General features: G+C 38.2%; 1 protein-coding gene across 6 annotated transcripts in view; it reads left to right on the forward strand.

Annotated features, from left to right (window-relative positions):
* Nucleotides 1-16,515, forward strand: part of LOC139753456 (EGFR adapter protein-like) — an 846,501-nt gene extending 829,986 nt beyond the window's left edge. For all 6 annotated transcript variants that reach the window (XM_071669991.1, XM_071669989.1, XM_071669992.1 and 3 more), the window contains 5 exons: nt 2,845-3,032; nt 4,038-4,331; nt 7,973-8,179; nt 11,237-11,408; nt 15,219-16,515. In XM_071669991.1, coding sequence (XP_071526092.1) covers nt 2,845-3,032; nt 4,038-4,331; nt 7,973-8,179; nt 11,237-11,408; nt 15,219-15,425 — 1,068 coding nt within the window. In that variant the 3' untranslated portion in view covers nt 15,426-16,515. The remainder of the gene's footprint in view (nt 1-2,844; nt 3,033-4,037; nt 4,332-7,972; nt 8,180-11,236; nt 11,409-15,218) is intronic.
* The last annotated feature ends 2,105 nt before the right edge of the window (nt 16,516-18,620 follow it).

An 18,620-nucleotide genomic window follows, 5' to 3' on the forward strand; every position in this document is an offset into this window, starting at 1 on the left:
TCAGCCACCAGCGTTGTATCTTCAGCGAACAACAACTGACTCACTTCCCAAGCCCTCTCATCAACAACAGACTGCATACTTGACCCTCTTTCCAAAACTCTTGCATTCACCTCCCTAACAACCTCATCCATAGATGAATTAAACAACCATGGAGACATCACGCACTCCTGCCACAAATGGACATTCAGTAGGAACCAATCACTTTTGTCTCTTCCTACTCACACACGTTTCTTACATCCTTGATAAAAACTTTTTACTGCTTGTAGCAACTTACCTCCCACACCATATAATCTTAATACCTTGCACAGAGCATCTCTATCAACTCGTATCATATGCCTCCTCCAGATCCATAAAAGCTACATACAAATTCATTTGTTTTTCTAAGTATTTCTCACATACATTCTTCAAAGCAAACACCTGATCCACACATCCTCTACAAATTCTGAAACCACCCTGCTCTTCCCCATTCCGATGCTCAGTACATGCCTTCGCCCTCTCAATCAATACCCTCCCATATAATTTCCCAGGAATACTCAACAAACTTATACCTTTGTAATTTGAACACTCACCTTTATCCCCTTTGCCTTTGTACAATGGCACTATGCATGCATTCTGCCAATCCTCAGGCACTTCATCATGAACCATACATACATTGAATATCATCACCAACCAGTCAGCAACACAGTCACCCCCTTTTTTTAAAAAAATTCCACTGCAATACCATCCAAACCCTGCCACCTTGTCGGCTTTCATCTTCCACAAAGTTTTCACTACCTCTGTTTACCAGATCACTTCACACAGAACCTCAACCAAGACATCCTATATCTGCCTTTCTATCATCAAACACATTCAACAAACCTTCAAAATAATCACTCCATCCTTCTTGCTTCACCACTACTTGTTATTACCTCCCCATTGGCTCCCTTCACCGATGTTCCCATTTGTTCTCTTGTCTTACGCACTTTATTTACCTCCTTCCAAAACATCTTTTTATCCTCCCTAAAATTTAATGATACTCTTTCACCCCAACTCTCATTTGCCCTCTTTTCACCCCTTGCACCTTTCTCTTGACCTCCTGCCTCTTTCTTTTATACATCTCCCAGTCATCTGCACTATTTCCCTGCAAAAGTTGTCCAAATGCCTCTCTCTTCTCTTTCACTGACAATCTTACTTCTTTGTCCAACCACTCACTACCCTTTCTAATCTGCACACCTCCCACCTTTCTCATGCCACAGGCATCTTTTGCACAAGCCATCACTTCTTCCCTAAATACATCCCATTCCTTCCCCACTCCTCTTACGTTATTTGCTCTCACCTTTTTCCATTCTGCACTCAATCTCTCTTGGTACTTCCTCAAACAAGTATCCTTTCCAAGCTCACTTACTCTCACCACTCTCTTCACCCCAGCATTCTCTCTTCTTTTCTTTTGAAATGTATAGGTGTGTGTGTGTGTGAGCGTTTATGTATATACATGTGTATGTGGGTGGGTTGGGCCATTCTTTGATCTGTTTCCTTGCACTACCTCACTAATGCGGGAGACAGCAATTTTTCTAATTTTCCATAAGAAGGAACAGAGAATGTGGCCAGGTGAGGATATTCCTTCAAAGGCCCAGTCCTCTGTTCTTAGCGCTACCTCGGTAATGCAGGAAATGGCGAATAGTATGAAAGAAAAAGAAAGATATATATATATATATATTTATTTATTATACTTTCTCGCTGTCTCCCACGTTAGCGAGGTAGTGCAAAGAAACAGACGAAAGAATGGCCCAACCCACCCACATACACATGTATATACACAAATGCCCACACATGCACATAAACATACCTATACATTTCAACGTATTCATACATATACATACACAGACATATACATATATACACATGTGCATATTCATACATGCTGCTTTCATCCATTCCCACCACCTCCCCACCACACATGAAATGTTAACCCCCTTTCCACGTGCGTGTGATGTAGCACTAGGAAAAGACAACAAAGGCCACATTTGTTCACACTCAGTCTCTAGCTGTCATGTGTAATGCACTGAAACCACAGCTGCCTTTTCACATCCCGGCCCCACAAAACTTTCCATGGTTTACCCCAGATGCTTCACATGCCCTGGTTCAATCCATTGACAGCACGTCGACCCTGGTATATCATATCATTCCAATTCACTCTATTCCTTACATGCCTTTCACCCTCCTGTGTGTAAGGTATGAGACTAATGCGACTTAAGCTTCAGTGTAGAGTGAATTCATAGTAGTTCCAGTTGTGTTTTATGGATTTAGGTCATGGGTCTTGAATTCACATGATAGAAAGCAGGTAGATGAGATGGAAATGAAATACCTGAAGAGAATATATAGTTTGAGGTGTGTTGAACATTGTAAGGTATAATGAAGAGCAAGTTGCATTAGTAAGCTTAGTCAGATTGAAGAGACCTGACAAGGAGAGGATGAACAGAGAAAGACCGACTCAGAGATCTTCGTGCTAAAAGTGGAGGGATCAGTAGGGGGAGATGGAAGGATGTAATGGAGTTGATATTTGGCTATTGGGGCCTGAACATTGTGAAGTGTGAGAGACATTAATGGGATAGAATTAATTTGATCATTGTTGTGTGTGGTGATTGACAGCTGTCAATGGGCTGAACCAGGACATATGAACCTGTCAAATTAAACTTGAATAGTCTTTGGGTGTTTGCTGTGGACAGTAGACTCTAATTTCAGTGCTTTGTATGTGACAGCTAGAGAATTATATTCAACAAATTTTTAGTAGCACACCCAAATATTCTTTGTGGTATTTATATTGTAGCCAGGGATTTTCATTATATCATGTCTAAACTCTTTCAGGCTGCTGCAGCTTCTCGTGAGTCTAGTCCCAGCCGCAATATGCGAACCCCTGGCAGCCCTGCTTTGGCTTCCAGCCCTGCACATAATTCTTTGGTAGGGCTGCAAAAGCCCTCATCTCTGCCTGGCTTGCATAGCCACCCAGAGAATGACAACACTCCTCATTCACCTGACAGTGAGAATAGTAACAGGTGGGTTCTGTAAGGTTTTGAAATGTTTAAGACAGTGACTGAGTAAAAAATGTAATAGGGTTAAAACATTGACATAATGTATTAGAAATGCATTAATGAAACCACAAGTTAGTAATGATAATAAAGTCATAAGCTTTAATCTGAGGATACCTCCCAACCCAAACACTTTTTGAGTGCCAGATTCTCCAGAATCCTGACATTCTAAAACCTAACAGTGTTTGAATTACAGAAGGAAAAACTGGTATTCAGGGTTAAGGAAATTGTATCTAAGTAATGCAGTTAATACTGTGTGATCTTTCTTCCATAGCCAACAATATTTTTGAAACCCAGGCTAAATAGAACAGGTTAGGAAGGATGTAATTTTTTTTTTCAGTACACTGAAATCCTGAGACTTGCAAATAAATTTGTGTAGTTTAAGAGGATACAGTGTTGTGCCAAGATAGCAGATTTCTCAGTAATAATTATGGGAGTGATAGTGAATATATAGATGTAAAAACAGATGATGATCCTGACATTGATAGTTTTGGAATAAGGTATGATACTAATGCGACTTAAGCTTCAGTGTTGAGTGATATGCACCATCATTTATGGGAAGCAATTTCAATCTGTTCAGTGATACACTGTGTAAAGATGATGTTTGTTTTAGTACAACCATATACTGGATATAGATTTGCAGTTATCACCCATTTTCCATACTGACAAACATGTAAATCATAGTCATATGTGACTAACAATTTTAGAAATATAATTTCTTTTCTCATGTAAATTCTATAGGCGCAGATATAGTAAAAAGAAAAGACCTTAAGTTCATTCATTATACAGTAATTCCGAAGTCTAGAGTATGATAAGCTATATTTACTTATTGTTGTATCCCCTTTCAATATAAACCTGTAAAGGAACAAAGCTCTTCAACTCCAGCTTTATGAAACTTCACATTTTGTCTTTTTAGAATTTATGTATCCATAACATACTAATGCATTTTTTTTTTATTTTTTTTTTTTACAGTCCGTCAGAGTTAAACAGCTCAAAGAGACTAGCAGACAAGCCACCACTCATCAAAAAATTGAGTGTCACCCTCGAGTCTACTTTAAACTTAGAGGAGGACCTTCACCCCCTAGTCACCTCTTCCTCCTCTCCCTCCCCTTCATGCCAAACCTCTAGTGTTACAACTAGCACTAGTTCATCCTCAACAACCAGCACAGCAGTTGTTGGCTATGTTAATGAGAAGGTCAGCGATTCTTCAGTAAACAGCATCTTGTCTGCAGATGGCCAAGAGCAGCAAGACACTGATAATAAGTGGCAAGTATTATTCCTGGTGCTGGTCCTTTGGGTAAAATGGTACCAAACATTTAACACATTACCAGTGTTTTGAAAATTAAACTGTGGTTGATATTTCACAAGGGATAGCTTGATTGCATTTGGTAAAACAATGTACAGTCTCTGGTAAAATACATGGAGTTCTTTGGGGAAAAATTTGCCATGACATTTTGTTACTTCACTTTTAATCATATAACTCCTAAATCCCTTTTAAAGGGATCTTACTGTTAAAAGACTGCTCTGCAGTCAGCAGCAGTGAAAGGATAAATTCTTTTGGAGTGAGAAGTTCTTTTATGAGATTGTACACCATTTCATCCATTGACAGTGCTACTGCATGACCTCACTGAAGGTGATATTTCAGTCAGTGTAATTGCATGCAGATCGAGTCCAGTAACACTGGGCATTAGCTACTAATTTGCCATTTATTTCATTATATTCACTGAAGTTTGTATTGTATTGCCTTTTATGTTCTCTATTTGCTCATGTCCTATCAACTCATACAGGCATCCTCTTGGTTAATCAGGCTCAATTGTTTTTTTCTTTTTTTTGCTCCAATGTCTTAAATTCAATTTAGCATCCATTGGATGAGTTTCATGTTTCAAATTGTTTGTATTTCATAGGTGAGTTGTCTGAGGTCTGCCAATGGAAAACTTACATGTGAAATATCAAAAATAAATATGAAAGGTTAGACTCATCAGGTGAGAGCTACTTTGAATTTACAGTATTTAGCAGACTCCCAGGGCTGGTGTCAAAATTTGTGAGGGTGTGTGGGAGAAAAGTAAGAGTGTGAACAAAATCAAGGAAATGAGGTGCAGAGGGGGAATGAGACAGGATTGTTTAAGCATAAGTCTAGATGGGGAAAGGAAATGAGGTGCAGAGGGGAATGAGACAGGATTGTTTAAGCATAAGTCTAGATGGGGAGGAGCTGGTAGAAGTGGAGTGCTTTAGGTACCTCAAAGTGGACATGATAGCAGATGGAATTGTGGTGACTTAAGTGAGTCACAGAGTGAAAAGGGGACTAAGGTCTTGTGTGCATCACGAAGCTTGAGGAAAGATAGGTAAGATGGGTATGCTTAAAAGTGTTGTTGGGTATGAGAACTTTGATGCAGAAGAAAGGAATAGAGTGGATGTTTTGGAAATTAAATGCATGAGGTCATAAGTGGGTTGATCATTTTGGAAATGACTATCAGAGATAGGTAAGGTATTAAGTGCCGTCCCATAATGCATCCTCACAAGAGTGAATGAGGCTATTTCTTTATCTGTTCCTGGTACTACCTCTTTAACTTTGCAAGGCTGTATTACTGGGAATATTGTTTCATCAAAGAATGTCTCACTCTAAAACCAGAATTTCTTTTATAGAAGGGTAATGGGCATAAACGTAAAGGAGGGTGTCAGGCATGCAAGGAATAGAGTGAATGCTCCAATGTGGTATACTGGGGTCAGCGTGCATTCATTGGACTGAACCAGGGCATGTGAAATGTCTGGGATAAACCATGGAAAGGTCTGTAGATAGGAAGCAGTGGTTTTGGTGCATTACATATGACAGCTAGAGACTGAGTGTGAACGAACGTGGCCTTTTTTTTCTGTTTTTCTGACGCTACCTCACTGAAGCTGGGGGTGACAATGCTCTTTCCTGTGGGGCAAGGAAGCATCAGGAATGGATGAAGGCAGGCAAGTATGAATATTTACGTGTGTATATATGTATATGTTTGTGTATATGTTGATATATATACCACATCATTTCAATTCACTCTATTCCTTGCCCGCCTTTCACCCTCGTGCATGTTCAGGCCCCGATCGCTCAAAATCTTTTTCACTCCATCTTTCCACCTCCAGTTTGGTCTCCCACTTCTTGTTCCCTCTACCTCTGACACATATCCTCTTTGTCAATCTTTCCTCACTCATTCTCTCCATGTGACCAAACCATTGCAAAACACCCTCCTCTGCTCTCTCAACCACACTCTTTTTACTACCACACATCTCTCTTACCCTTTCATTACTTAATCAAACCACCTCACACCACATATTGTCCTCAAACATCTCATTTTCAACACATCCACCCTCCTCCGCACAACTCCATCTATAGCCCACACCTCGCAACCATATAACATTGTTGGAACCACTATTCCTTCAAACATACCCATTTTTGCTTTCGGAGATAATGTTCTTGCCTTCCACACAATTTTCAATGCTCCCAGAACTTTCGCCCCCTCCCCCACCCTGTGACTCACTTCCACTTCCATGGTTCCATCCTCTGCCAAATCCACTCCCAGATATCAAAAACACTTCACTTCCTCCAGTTTTTCTCCATTCAAACTTACCTCCCAATTAACTTGTCCCTCAACCCTACTGAACAACCTAATATAGAGACTGAGTGTGAAGAAATGTGGCCTCTGTCGTCTTTTCCTAGTGCTACCTTGCGCGCATGTGGGGGGAGGGGGGTGCCATTTCATGTGGTGGGGTGGCGGTGGGAATAGATGAAGGCAGCATGTATGAATATGTACATGTGTATGTACGTTTGTGTATGTATATGTATGTATACGTTGAAATGCATAGGTATGTATATGTGCGTTTGTGGGCAATTATGTATATACATGTGTATGTGGGTGGGTTGGGCCATTCTTTTGTCTGTTTCCCTGCACAACCTTGCTAACATGGGAGACCGACAAAGTATAAAGTAAACATATATATATATATATATATATATATATATATATATATATATATATATATATATATATATATATATATATATCACACCTAATACCCTCCAAAAGTCAAGATTCGAACCCAGACCCTTTTGCATGGTAGCCAAGAACGCTAACTTTTAGGCTACGATTGTCTTTAATAGGAAATGAATACCCATCGTCTCACATCCAGTCATATCCCATCAGGCTCACATTATCGGAAGCTAGCATTTTGCAAAACCTTACTGTACAAATGTGGAGGTATATGAACACCAATATAGGGCATATAGATGCGCACTTTTGTAGAACACATAATACCCTCTTAACAGCCAGGATTGAAACCCAGGATCTTTTGCCATGATCCCCAGATATATAGGAGTTACACTTTCTCATCTATGCTTTGGATGTTTTTTATCCCTTAAACATTACAAACACCAGTTCAATGCGTCTTGAGTCACTTTATGCCCACAATGCACCTACTTGTTGCTTAGGTGCTTCACTCTTTCCCCACATTCACATCACAACCCTTTATAACCTGTGGTCCCACCTGGTGGACGTGGCCAGTTTCCTTAGCACTGCTGTAGCTAGCCCTGTAAAAGATAGAAGGGACTCCTAAGTCAGGAGGTAATTATATAAGTACATACATATAAAGGAATGCAGTTAACTGTGACTAAATGCATGTTCAAGTTACATTTCTTTGTATGCAGCAAAAAGGAATTACAGCACATGGATACAAAATGCTGTTAGAGTTTGATATTGGCATAGAATATTTCTTAATGCAAATCATAAAGTTGTGACATCCAGGTACATCCCTTTCATGTGTTGACACTGAAATGTGAATTAATTCTAAATTGAAAAAAAGAAGTATTCAATTGCAAAGAATGATGATTGTTATACTAATATTGGATGTCATTTGATAATGTTTCCTCTCCACAGCCGACTTTCTGATGATGTGAAACTGAAACGCATCTCTCAGATCTCCGTTAGCTCCAGTGCCTCTTCGGGAGTAGTAGGTCTAGATGTGTCCACTTCTAGTACGCGGTCAGCCTCTCCGCCACCTCTTCCAGAACGATCTGACTCCCTTACACCTCCAGAGGAACCACATCTTAAGACAGCTGCTTGGTTCCAGGCAGGCATTCCCAGGTACTGTCAGCTGCATATAGCAATTTTACTTTGAAATTTTAGTTTGTTTAAGCTCACGTTTACAGTATTTTTATGTGAGAAATGCTGATTTTGATTCTTGAAATTCTAATAATCTTTTGTAGATGTGCCTGGCTGCTTCTGTTGTGAGATGAGTGTGTGTATTAAAAGATGTACATTGTGATCATATGTTTGTTGGGTAAAGTATTTCTAAATTCAGGCCACAGTTTAACTTTATTTTTCAACTACAATGGGAATGTGGCATCACCTATGGTATTTAGATTCAGAATACAGCTTCCAAACTTGAATTCTAAAACTTTCACAATAATTATGATTCTGCTTTATGAAGTTATGAAAAGTAATTGATACACTTTTCAGTGATAATTGGAATATCTCCAAACTTTTTGAAATCTGATAATGCACTGTACCAGTTGGGTCGAGACAAAAATGGAAATACTTACATATTTCATTATACTTGATCGCCATCTCCTGTGCCAGTGAGGTAACGCGAGGAAACAGACAAGGAATAGCCCAACCCACCCACATACAGACGTATATACATAAACGCCCACACACACACACACGTGTGTGTGTGTGTAAAATCACCACTGGAAAGATTGTGCATATGCCTCTTTCTCCAAAATCTCTAACATTTTTTTTCAGATGTCTTAAATTCTTTTGCATTGTATTTGCTGAGTATGTATCAGTAACTTATAGCATTATATTATATTTTTCATGATCATTTCAAGTATAGAAGTGTTTGAATATCTTATCTTTCAATTTTGAAACAAAGAGTTTTTGGTTCCAAAAAATACCCTGAACTTATTACCTTCAATTTTTGGGATTTTTCTCAAAAAGTGATTTCCTTTATAAACTCGTTATAAGAAGTATTTTTCATGCTGAATACAAGTCTGGTGTTAAAATAAAGTTTAGTCTTCTTAATGACTCTCAGTTAAGCTGTTAAATGAAATCAGTTATAAAATATTTCTGTTTGCATCGTATTTATTGCATATGTATCGGTAACTGAGAGCATTATGTATTTTTCATGATTATTTCAGGTATAGAAGTCTTTGAATATCTTATTTTTCAATTATGAAACAAAAAGTTTTTTGAGCTAAGAAATACCTTGAATTTTTGGCATTTTTCTCAGAAAAATAGATTTCCTTTGAAGTCATTTTAAGCATTTTTCATGTTGAATACAAATATTGTTTTTATATTTATTATTATACTCTGTCACTGTCTCCTGCGTTAGCAAGGTAGCGCAAGGAAACAGACGAAAGAATTGCCCAACCTACCCACATACACGTCCACACACGCACATATAAATGTCTATACATCTCAACATATACATATATGTACACACACAGACATATACATATATACACATGTACGTAATTCATACTGTCTGCCCTTGTTCATTCCCGTCACCACCCAGCCACACATGAAATGACAACCCCCTCCCCCCTCATGTGTGCGAGGTAGCACTAGGAAAAGACAACAAAGGCCACATTCGTTCACACAGTCTCTAGCTGTCATGTATAATGCACCGAAACCACAGCTCCCTTTCCACATCCAAATATGGCGTTAAAATATCGTTTAGTCGTCTTCGTGACTGTTAAATAAAGTCAGTTTTAAAATATTTTCTGATCCTTTGCATCGTATTTACTGAGTATGAATTGGTAACTGAGAGGATCATGATATATGTTCCATGATTATTTCAAGTATAGAAATGTTTGAATATCTTGACTTTAAATTTTGAAACAAGAAGTTTTTTGAGCTAAAAAATTTCCTGAGTTATTACCTTCAATTTTTGATATTTTTCTCTGAAAAATAGATTTCCTTTTAAAGACTCAATATAAGAAGTATTTTTCCTGCTGATTACAAGTCTATGAGAATAACGTTTAGTCATCTTTATGACATTCAGTTGAGCTGTTAAATGAAGTCACTTCTAATAATATTTTCTGCTCCTTTGCATCATATTTACTGGGCATGTATCAGTAACTGAGAGCATTATCATATATTTTCCGTGATTATTTCAAGTATATAAGGATTTGAATATTTTATCTTTCAATTTTGAAACAAAAAGTTTTTGGAGCCAAAAAATTTTTGGTATTTTTCTCAGAAAAAAAAATTTCCTTTAAAACCTCATTAAGAGGTATTTTCATGCTGAATACAAATCTGGTGTTAGAATATCGTGTAGTCGTCCTGATGACATTCAATTAAGCTGTGAAATGAATTCAATTTTAAATGTTTTCTGATCCTTTGCATAGTATTTACAGTGACTAAGAGCATTATGATATATTTTCCATAATTATTTCAAATATAGAAGTGCTTGAATATCTTATTTTTCAATTTCAAAACAAAATGTTTTTAAGCTAAAAAAATACCCAGAACTATTACCTTCAATTTTTGGCATTTTTCTCAGAAAAATAGATTTCCTTTAAAAACTCATTATGAGAAGTATTTTTCATACCGAATACAAGTGTGGTGTTAAATTATCGTTTAGTCATCTTTATGACATTATTTAAGCTGTCAAATGAAGTCAGTTTTAAGATATTTTCTGATCCTTTGCATCGTATTTACTGGGTATGTATCGGTAACTGAGAGCATTATGATATATTTTCCATGATTATTTCATGTATAGAAGTGTTTCAATACCTTATCTTTCAATTTTGAAACAAAAATGTTTTTGGGCTAAAAAATACCCTCAATTTTTGGTAGTTTTCTAAAAAGAATAGATTTCCTTTAACAACTTATAAGAAATTTTTCATGTTGAATACAAATATGGTGTTAGAATATCGTTCAGCCATCTTTACGACATTCAGTTAAGTTGTTAATTGAATTCAATTTTAAAATGTTTGCCGATCCTTTGCATCATATTTACTGGGTATGAATCGGTAACCGAGAGCATTATGATATATGTTAAGTGATTATTTCCTATCATGATATGACTTGCTGTCATAATTTGAGACCTTAGGAAACAGTACTCATTTGTTTTCATTTTGACAAAACTCTACCATCATTACTAACTAATGTTTAAAGGAAAATATTCTTTGACAGAGAAATTGCTCTTGAAGTCCTGAGTCATGAACCTGTTGGAGCCTTCATGGTGCGAGAGTCAACGAGCAAGCCTGGTTGTTATGCCCTTAGTCTAAGAGTACCACGGGATTTCACTGTCTCGGGCATTGCACACTATCTTATCGTGAAAACAAATAAGGGATACAAGATAAAGGTAAGAAGTTCACCTGTGAAACCTAGTAAACAGTAACCCATTTTACAGCACAATTTGTTTATCATAGAATCCTAAATTTTCTTAAATTTATGTAACATGTCATAAAGAATTACTTCCCTTTTTTAAGCAAAATCATTTTTGAAGTACTTACAAAACAACATTATTTATCAAAACTGTGATCTGAATACAATAAATATATCTTATGAGCTCACTTTTCCCTCTTCAGCAAAATAGCAGTAGGAGCTGACCATCTAGGAATAATCCTTGTTTTTCTGTTCCTTTTCTTTCTGCCTTCACAACACTACAATGCATAAGAAAAACATTCCAGTCCCTGCATTTGAGATACATACATTTTTATTTTTCTTATTACTTGATCACCTTTTTCCATGTTAGCACTGAGAAACAGATGAAGAAAGGCCACGTCTGCTCACATCCATACATGAGCCGTCATGTGTAATGCACCCAAACCACGGCTCCCTTTCCACATCCAGGCCCCACAGACCTTTTTATGGTTTACCCCAGATGCTTCACATGCCCTGGTTCAGTCCATTGACGTGCTAGCACGTCAACCCTGGTATACCACATGGTTCCAATTCACTCTATTCCTTGCATGCATTTCCCCCTCCTGTATTCAGGCCCCAATCACTCAAAATCTTTTCCACTCCATCCTTCCACCTACAGTTTGGTCTGCTTCTCCTTCCCTCCACCTCTGACACATATACCCTTTTTGTCAGTCTTTCCTCACTCATTCTCTCCATGTGTCTAAACCATTTCAACACACCCTCCTCTGCTCTCTCAACCACACTCTTTTTATTACCACACATCTCTCTTACTCTTTCATTACTTACTCAGTCATACCACCTCACACCACATATTGTTCTCAAACATTTCATTTCCAACACATACATCCTCCTACATACAACCCTATCTATAGCCCATGCCTTGCAACTATATAACATTGCTGGAACCACTATTCCTTCAAACATATCCATTTTTGCTCTCTGAGATATCGTTCTCACCTTCCACACATTCTTCAACACCCCCAGAACCTTGGCCGCCTCCCTCACCCTGTGACTCACTTCTACTTCCATGGTTCCATCTGCTGCTAAGTCCACTCCCAGATATCTAAACCACTCCATTTATTCCAGTTTTTCTCCATTCAAACTTACCTCCCAATTAACTTGTCCCTCAACCCTACTAAACCTAATAACCTTGCTCTTATTCACATTTACTCTCAACTTTCTCTTTTCACACACTTTACCAAACTCAGTCACCAGCTTCTGCAGTTTCTCACATGAATCATCCACCAGTGCTGTATCATCAGCGAACAACAACTGACTCACTTCCCAAGCTCTCTCATCCACAACAGACTGCATACTTGCCCCTTTTTCCAAAACTCTTGCATTCACCTCCCTAACAACCCCATCCATAAACAAATTAAACAACCATGGAAACATCACACACCGCTGCCGCAAACCTACATTCACTGAGAACCAATCACTTTCCTCTCTTCCTACACGTACACATGCCTTACATCCTCGATAAAAACTTTTCACTGCTTCTAACAACTTGCCTCCCACCCCATACATTCTTAATACCTTCCACAGAGCATCTCTATCAACTCTATCATATGCTTTCTCCAGATCCATAAATGCTACATACAAATCCATTTGCTTTTCTAAGTATTTCTCACATACATTCTTCAAAGCAAACACCTGATCCACACACCCTCTACCACTTCTGAAACCACACTGCTCTTCCCCAATCTGATGCTCTGTACATGCTTTCACCCTCTCAATCAATACCCTCCCATATAATTTCCCAGGAATACTCAACAAACTTATACCTCTGTAATTTGAGCACTCACCTTTGTCCCCTTTGCCTTTGTACAATGGCACTATGCAAGCATTCTGCCAATCCTCAGGCACCTCACCATGAATCATACATACATCCTTACCAACCAGTCACCAATACAGTCACCCCCTTTTTTTTAATAAATTCCACTGCAATACCATCCAAACCCGCTGCCTTCCCGGCTTTCATCTTCCGCAAAGCTTTTACTACCTCTTCTCATTTTCCCTAACCCTCTCACTTTGCACACCACCTCGACCAAAACAGCCTATATCTGCCACTCTATCATCAAACACATTCAAAAAACCTTCAAAATACTCACTCCATCTCCTTCTCACATCACCACTACTTGTTATCACCTCCTCATTAGCCCCCTTCACTGAAGTTCCCATACTTTTCTGCACTTCCCCATTTATTTGGAAAAAGTTATAAATTTGTTTAGACAAATATTTTATAAATTCAGGTATATTCTGAAAAAATGCCATAAATAAACTTAATAGAAGACAGCGGTAATGGGGACACTAGAAGTTTAATGTGCAGCAGCGTGAAGTTGGTGATAGCTTAAGAAAACTGCTGAGCAGAATTACATTCTTCTTCTCCTCCTCCTCCCGACAACCCAGTTATGGGCCAATCTGGCTTCCTGTTGTCTGTCTTTCTCATGTAAACTCGTGTAGGCAAAAGCTATCATATGGTTAGGCGGTATACAGTGAATTGTGACTTTATTTATAGAATAATTTTGCAGTCCTTACAGTTCAAAATGGCATCAAGTGAAAGAGTTAAAAGAAAGCAGTTGAACTGTATACTGTATCCAAAAATGGCCCTTAGGTTACATTCAATTTCATGAACTTTCAGCATTAATAGACACCCCTCTCCCTATCAGTCCATTAAATGGAGGGTTTACTGTATATATAAGCATATGGGGTAAACCATGGAAAGTTCTGTGGGGCCTGGATGTGGAAAGGGAGCTGTGGTTTCGATGCATTATTACATGACAGCTAGAGACTGTGTGAACGAATGTGGCCTTTGTTGTCTTTTCCTAGCGCTACCTCACATTTGGGGGGAGAGGGTTGTTATTTCATGTGTGGCGGGGTGGCGATGGGAATGAATAAAGGCAGACAGTATGAATTATGTACAAGTGTATATATGTATATGTCTGTGTTTGTATATATATGTATACGTTGAGATGTATAGGTATGTATATTTGCGTGTGTGGACGTGTATGTATATACATGTGTATGTGGGTGGGTTGGGCCATTTCTTTCGTCTGTCTCCTTGCACTACCTCGCTAACGCGGGAGACAGCGACAAAGCAAAATAAATAAAATAAATATAAATTTTTCATACAAATTCAGCATTTCCCATGTCAGTGAGGTAGCATTAAGAACAGATGACCGAGCCTTAGATGGAAAAATCCTCACTTGGCCCCCTTCTCTGTTCCATCCTTTGGAAAAGGAAAACCAGAGGGGATTTCCAGTTCCCACCCCCTTTTAGTCAACTACAAAATGCAGGGATTACTTTGTGAGAAGAGTATCTAACTATATTTCCTTGTGCCCAAGACTTGTGTTCAAACAACACTATCAGGACTACCATTCCTTCAGACACAACAGACAAAGATCTATCCTTTCACAAACTCCTCAGTCCATCCAGGACCTTAGTCTCTTTTCCCACTCTGTGACACATTTCAGCCTCTTAAGGTTCAGTAGGCTGCTGCATCCACTCTCAGATACTTAAAGTATTCCACTTCGTCTATGTACTCCTAATTCAAACTTACACTTTAACTATTGCCTGTCATCTCCCTAATGCACCTCATTCATCCATATACTCATAGGCATTTCTAGAAAGTTGTACAGTATTCTCCCCTGTTTTGATAGTCATTTTAGTTGTGTCCCAGGTAAGCTAGGATACAAGTCTTTAATTAATTTATGTCAGGCACAAAATTAATAATTATTTACTCTTCCAGGGATTCACCAAGGAATTCAGCACCCTAACTGCACTAATTACTCATCACTCTGTCATGCCAGAGCTGCTTCCATGTCCCCTCTCCCTGAGTCGATACAATCCAACCTTCACATCTGATGACCAAAATCGAAATGACTTAAATGATGATGACCCAGATTACAATACACTCTCTGACTTCAGAAAAATGATGGCTGACCTGAATGTGTAAATTAAAGTAACCCTTAAAACTTTTAGGAACAAATTTAATTACAATATATATGCTTTGTGTGTGTGGATGTGTGTGTGTACATATATATATATATATATAATATATATCATTTAAGTACATATATATAAAACTTATATCTTGTCCGTATAGAATGTCAAAATTATCTTTTTTATAAAGATTAGCTAAAGATTACAAGTGATAGACATGAAAAGAAAAACCATGAAGACATTTTTATCATTATAGTTCACAATTTGTTGTGTTTTGAGAATTATCCATTCTAAATCAGTCGTTGTTTCAAAGGAGTATAAGAGAACAGAATTTAAGATTTTGGGTGATAAAAGGAAATGAATGTTTTGAAGTAATTTTGCTTACAAAATTTCTTTAAATTTAAACAAACAATAGGAAATTTGTGATTAGTATTGCAATACATACAAGATAACTTGGCCTGTATAGATGTGTATAGAAAAATTTCTAGAGCAGTGCATCTCAAAAGCATACTTTTCTGCACTTAGCCATTTATTTGGAAAAAAGTTAGAAATAATGAGTGCTGAAAAGAAAAGTAAATGATGAGAGAAGCTTAATGAAAACTTTTATATAGAAGTGTCTTCAAATATTTTCATTGCATAGTGACAAAAGTGCTCGAGTGATGTTCAGTGCCACTTTTAAATGTACATACTTTAGACCATGATGCTTCAATTTCTAAAAGCAGCATTTTGTACCACAAACATAGAGTAAATGATAAAAAAGAGGAAACATTGAACACTGGAATGTAGAACCAAACCTAAAACTCCATACTTCTATCTTGCAATCTTAACATGAGCAAATATTGTAATTTGTGGGTGACCTTCATGTTAATCAATGCTCATGAACTAGTAGTGTTCACATTTTCAAGTGTTCTTTGTTAAGGTTTTGATATTATTTGCTTTACTGTGTGCCAATTCTGCAGCCATGTAACACTCCTTTTTACAAGCAGTTTAATGTTTTAAGTAAATCAACATTTTTTTTTTTGCATTGAATATAATGTACAATTTTATTTTACATCATAGTGTACCATAATTGAGTATAGGAAAAACTTTCCCCATGTTGAAAACTGCAGTTATCACTAACTTTTTTCTCATTTAGATATGGCTCTCAAATTTAACAATACCATCAGTTATTAGGTCCCCCCCAAATTCCCAGACATTAATGTCTTTGCAATACCTTATCCATTGTTATATCAGCATCAGGTGCAAATACTTGGTAATGGCATCTGTAGGAAATGCATTTTGATAAAATTTATCATATGTGGCAATTTTACAACACATCATGAAAGTATATGCATTCTCAGGTTATATGCGTCTTAGTGGGTGTTTGTAGAGGACATGTACACACACCACCAAATTTCTTGCCATTTGAATGCAGTCCCATGCTTTCTAGTGTCATGCAACTTTAATTATTTTAGACTTATTTGCCATGTGAACAACTTTTAGACCACAGTAAAATCCTGATCAGTATGGTGGAAAGACATCATACCTGCATTCTGGGTTAGTCATAAAGATGTATTTATGTACATCTTTAAATATCCTGTCCATAGTTCAGTAAATTTTAGGGAGAATAAAAAGATGTTCTGGAAGGAGGTAAATAGGGTGCGTAAGACAAGGGAGCAAATGGGAACTTCAGTGAAGGGCGTAAATGGGGAAGTGATAACAAGTAGCGGTGATGTGAGAAGGAGATGGAATGAGTATTTTGAAGGTTTGTTGAATGTGTCTGATGACAGAGTGGCAGATATAGGGTGTTTTGGTCGAGGTGGTGTGCAAAGTGAGAGGGTTAGGGAAAATGATTTGGTAAACAGAGAAGAGGTAGTAAAAGCTTTGCGGAAGATGAAAGCCGGCAAGGCAGCAGGTTTGGATGGTATTGCAGTGGAATTTATTAAGAAAGGGGGTGACTGTATTGTTGACTGGTTGGTAAGGTTATTTAATGTATGTATGACTCATGGTGAGGTGCCTGAGGATTGGCGGAATGCGTGCATAGTGCCATTGTACAAAGGCAAAGGGGATAAGAGTGAGTGCTCAAATTACAGAGGTATAAGTTTGTTGAGTATTCCTGGTAAATTATATGGGAGGGTATTGATTGAGAGGGTGAAGGCATGTACAGAGCATCAGATTGGGGAAGAGCAGTGCGGTTTCAGAAGTGGTAGAGGATGTGTGGATCAGGTGTTTGCTTTGAAGAATGTATGTGAGAAATACTTAGAAAAGCAAATGGATTTGTATGTAGCATTTATGGATCTGGAGAAGGCATATGATAGAGTTGATAGAGATGCTCTGTGGAAGGTATTAAGAATATATGGTGTGGGAGGCAAGTTGTTAGAAGCAGTGAAAAGTTTTTATCGAGGATGTAAGGCATGTGTACGTGTAGGAAGAGAGGAAAGTGATTGGTTCTCAGTGAATGTAGGTTTGCGGCAGGGGTGTGTGATGTCTCCATGGTTGTTTAATTTGTTTATGGATGGGGTTGTAAGGGAGGTAAATGCAAGAGTCCTGGAAAGAGGGGCAAGTATGAAGTCTATTGGGGATGAGAGAGCTTGGGAAGTGAGTCAGTTGTTGTTCGCTGATGATACAGCGCTGGTGGCTGATTCATGTGAGAAACTGCAGAAGCTGGTGACTGAGTTTGGTAAAGTGTGTGGAAGAAGAAAGTTGAGAGTAAATGTGAATAAGAGCAAGGTTATTAGGTACAGTAGGGGTGAGGGTCAAGTCAATTGGGAGGTGAGTTTGAATGGAGAAAAACTGGAGGAAGTGAAGTGTTTTAGATATCTGGGAGTGGATCTGTCAGCAGATGGAACCATGGAAGCGGAAGTGGATCATAGGGTGGGGGAGGGGGCGAAAATTTTGGGAGCCTTGAAAAATGTGTGGAAGTCGAGAACATTATCTCGGAAAGCAAAAAGGGTATGTTTGAGGGAATAGTGGTTCCAACAATGTTGTATGGTTGCGAGGCGTGGGCTATGGATAGAGATGTGCGCAGGAGGATGGATGTGCTGGAAATGAGATGTTTGAGGACAATGTGTGGTGTGAGGTGGTTTGATCGAGTAAGTAACGTAAGGGTAAGAGAGATGTGTGGAAATAAAAAGAGCGTGGTTGAGAGAGCAGAAGAGGGTGTTTTGAAATGGTTTGGGCACATGGAGAGAATGAGTGAGGAGAGATTGACCAAGAGGATATATGTGTC

This window comes from Panulirus ornatus, chromosome 14, assembly GCF_036320965.1.
Source record: "Panulirus ornatus isolate Po-2019 chromosome 14, ASM3632096v1, whole genome shotgun sequence".
NCBI classification, from domain to species: domain Eukaryota; kingdom Metazoa; phylum Arthropoda; class Malacostraca; order Decapoda; family Palinuridae; genus Panulirus; species Panulirus ornatus.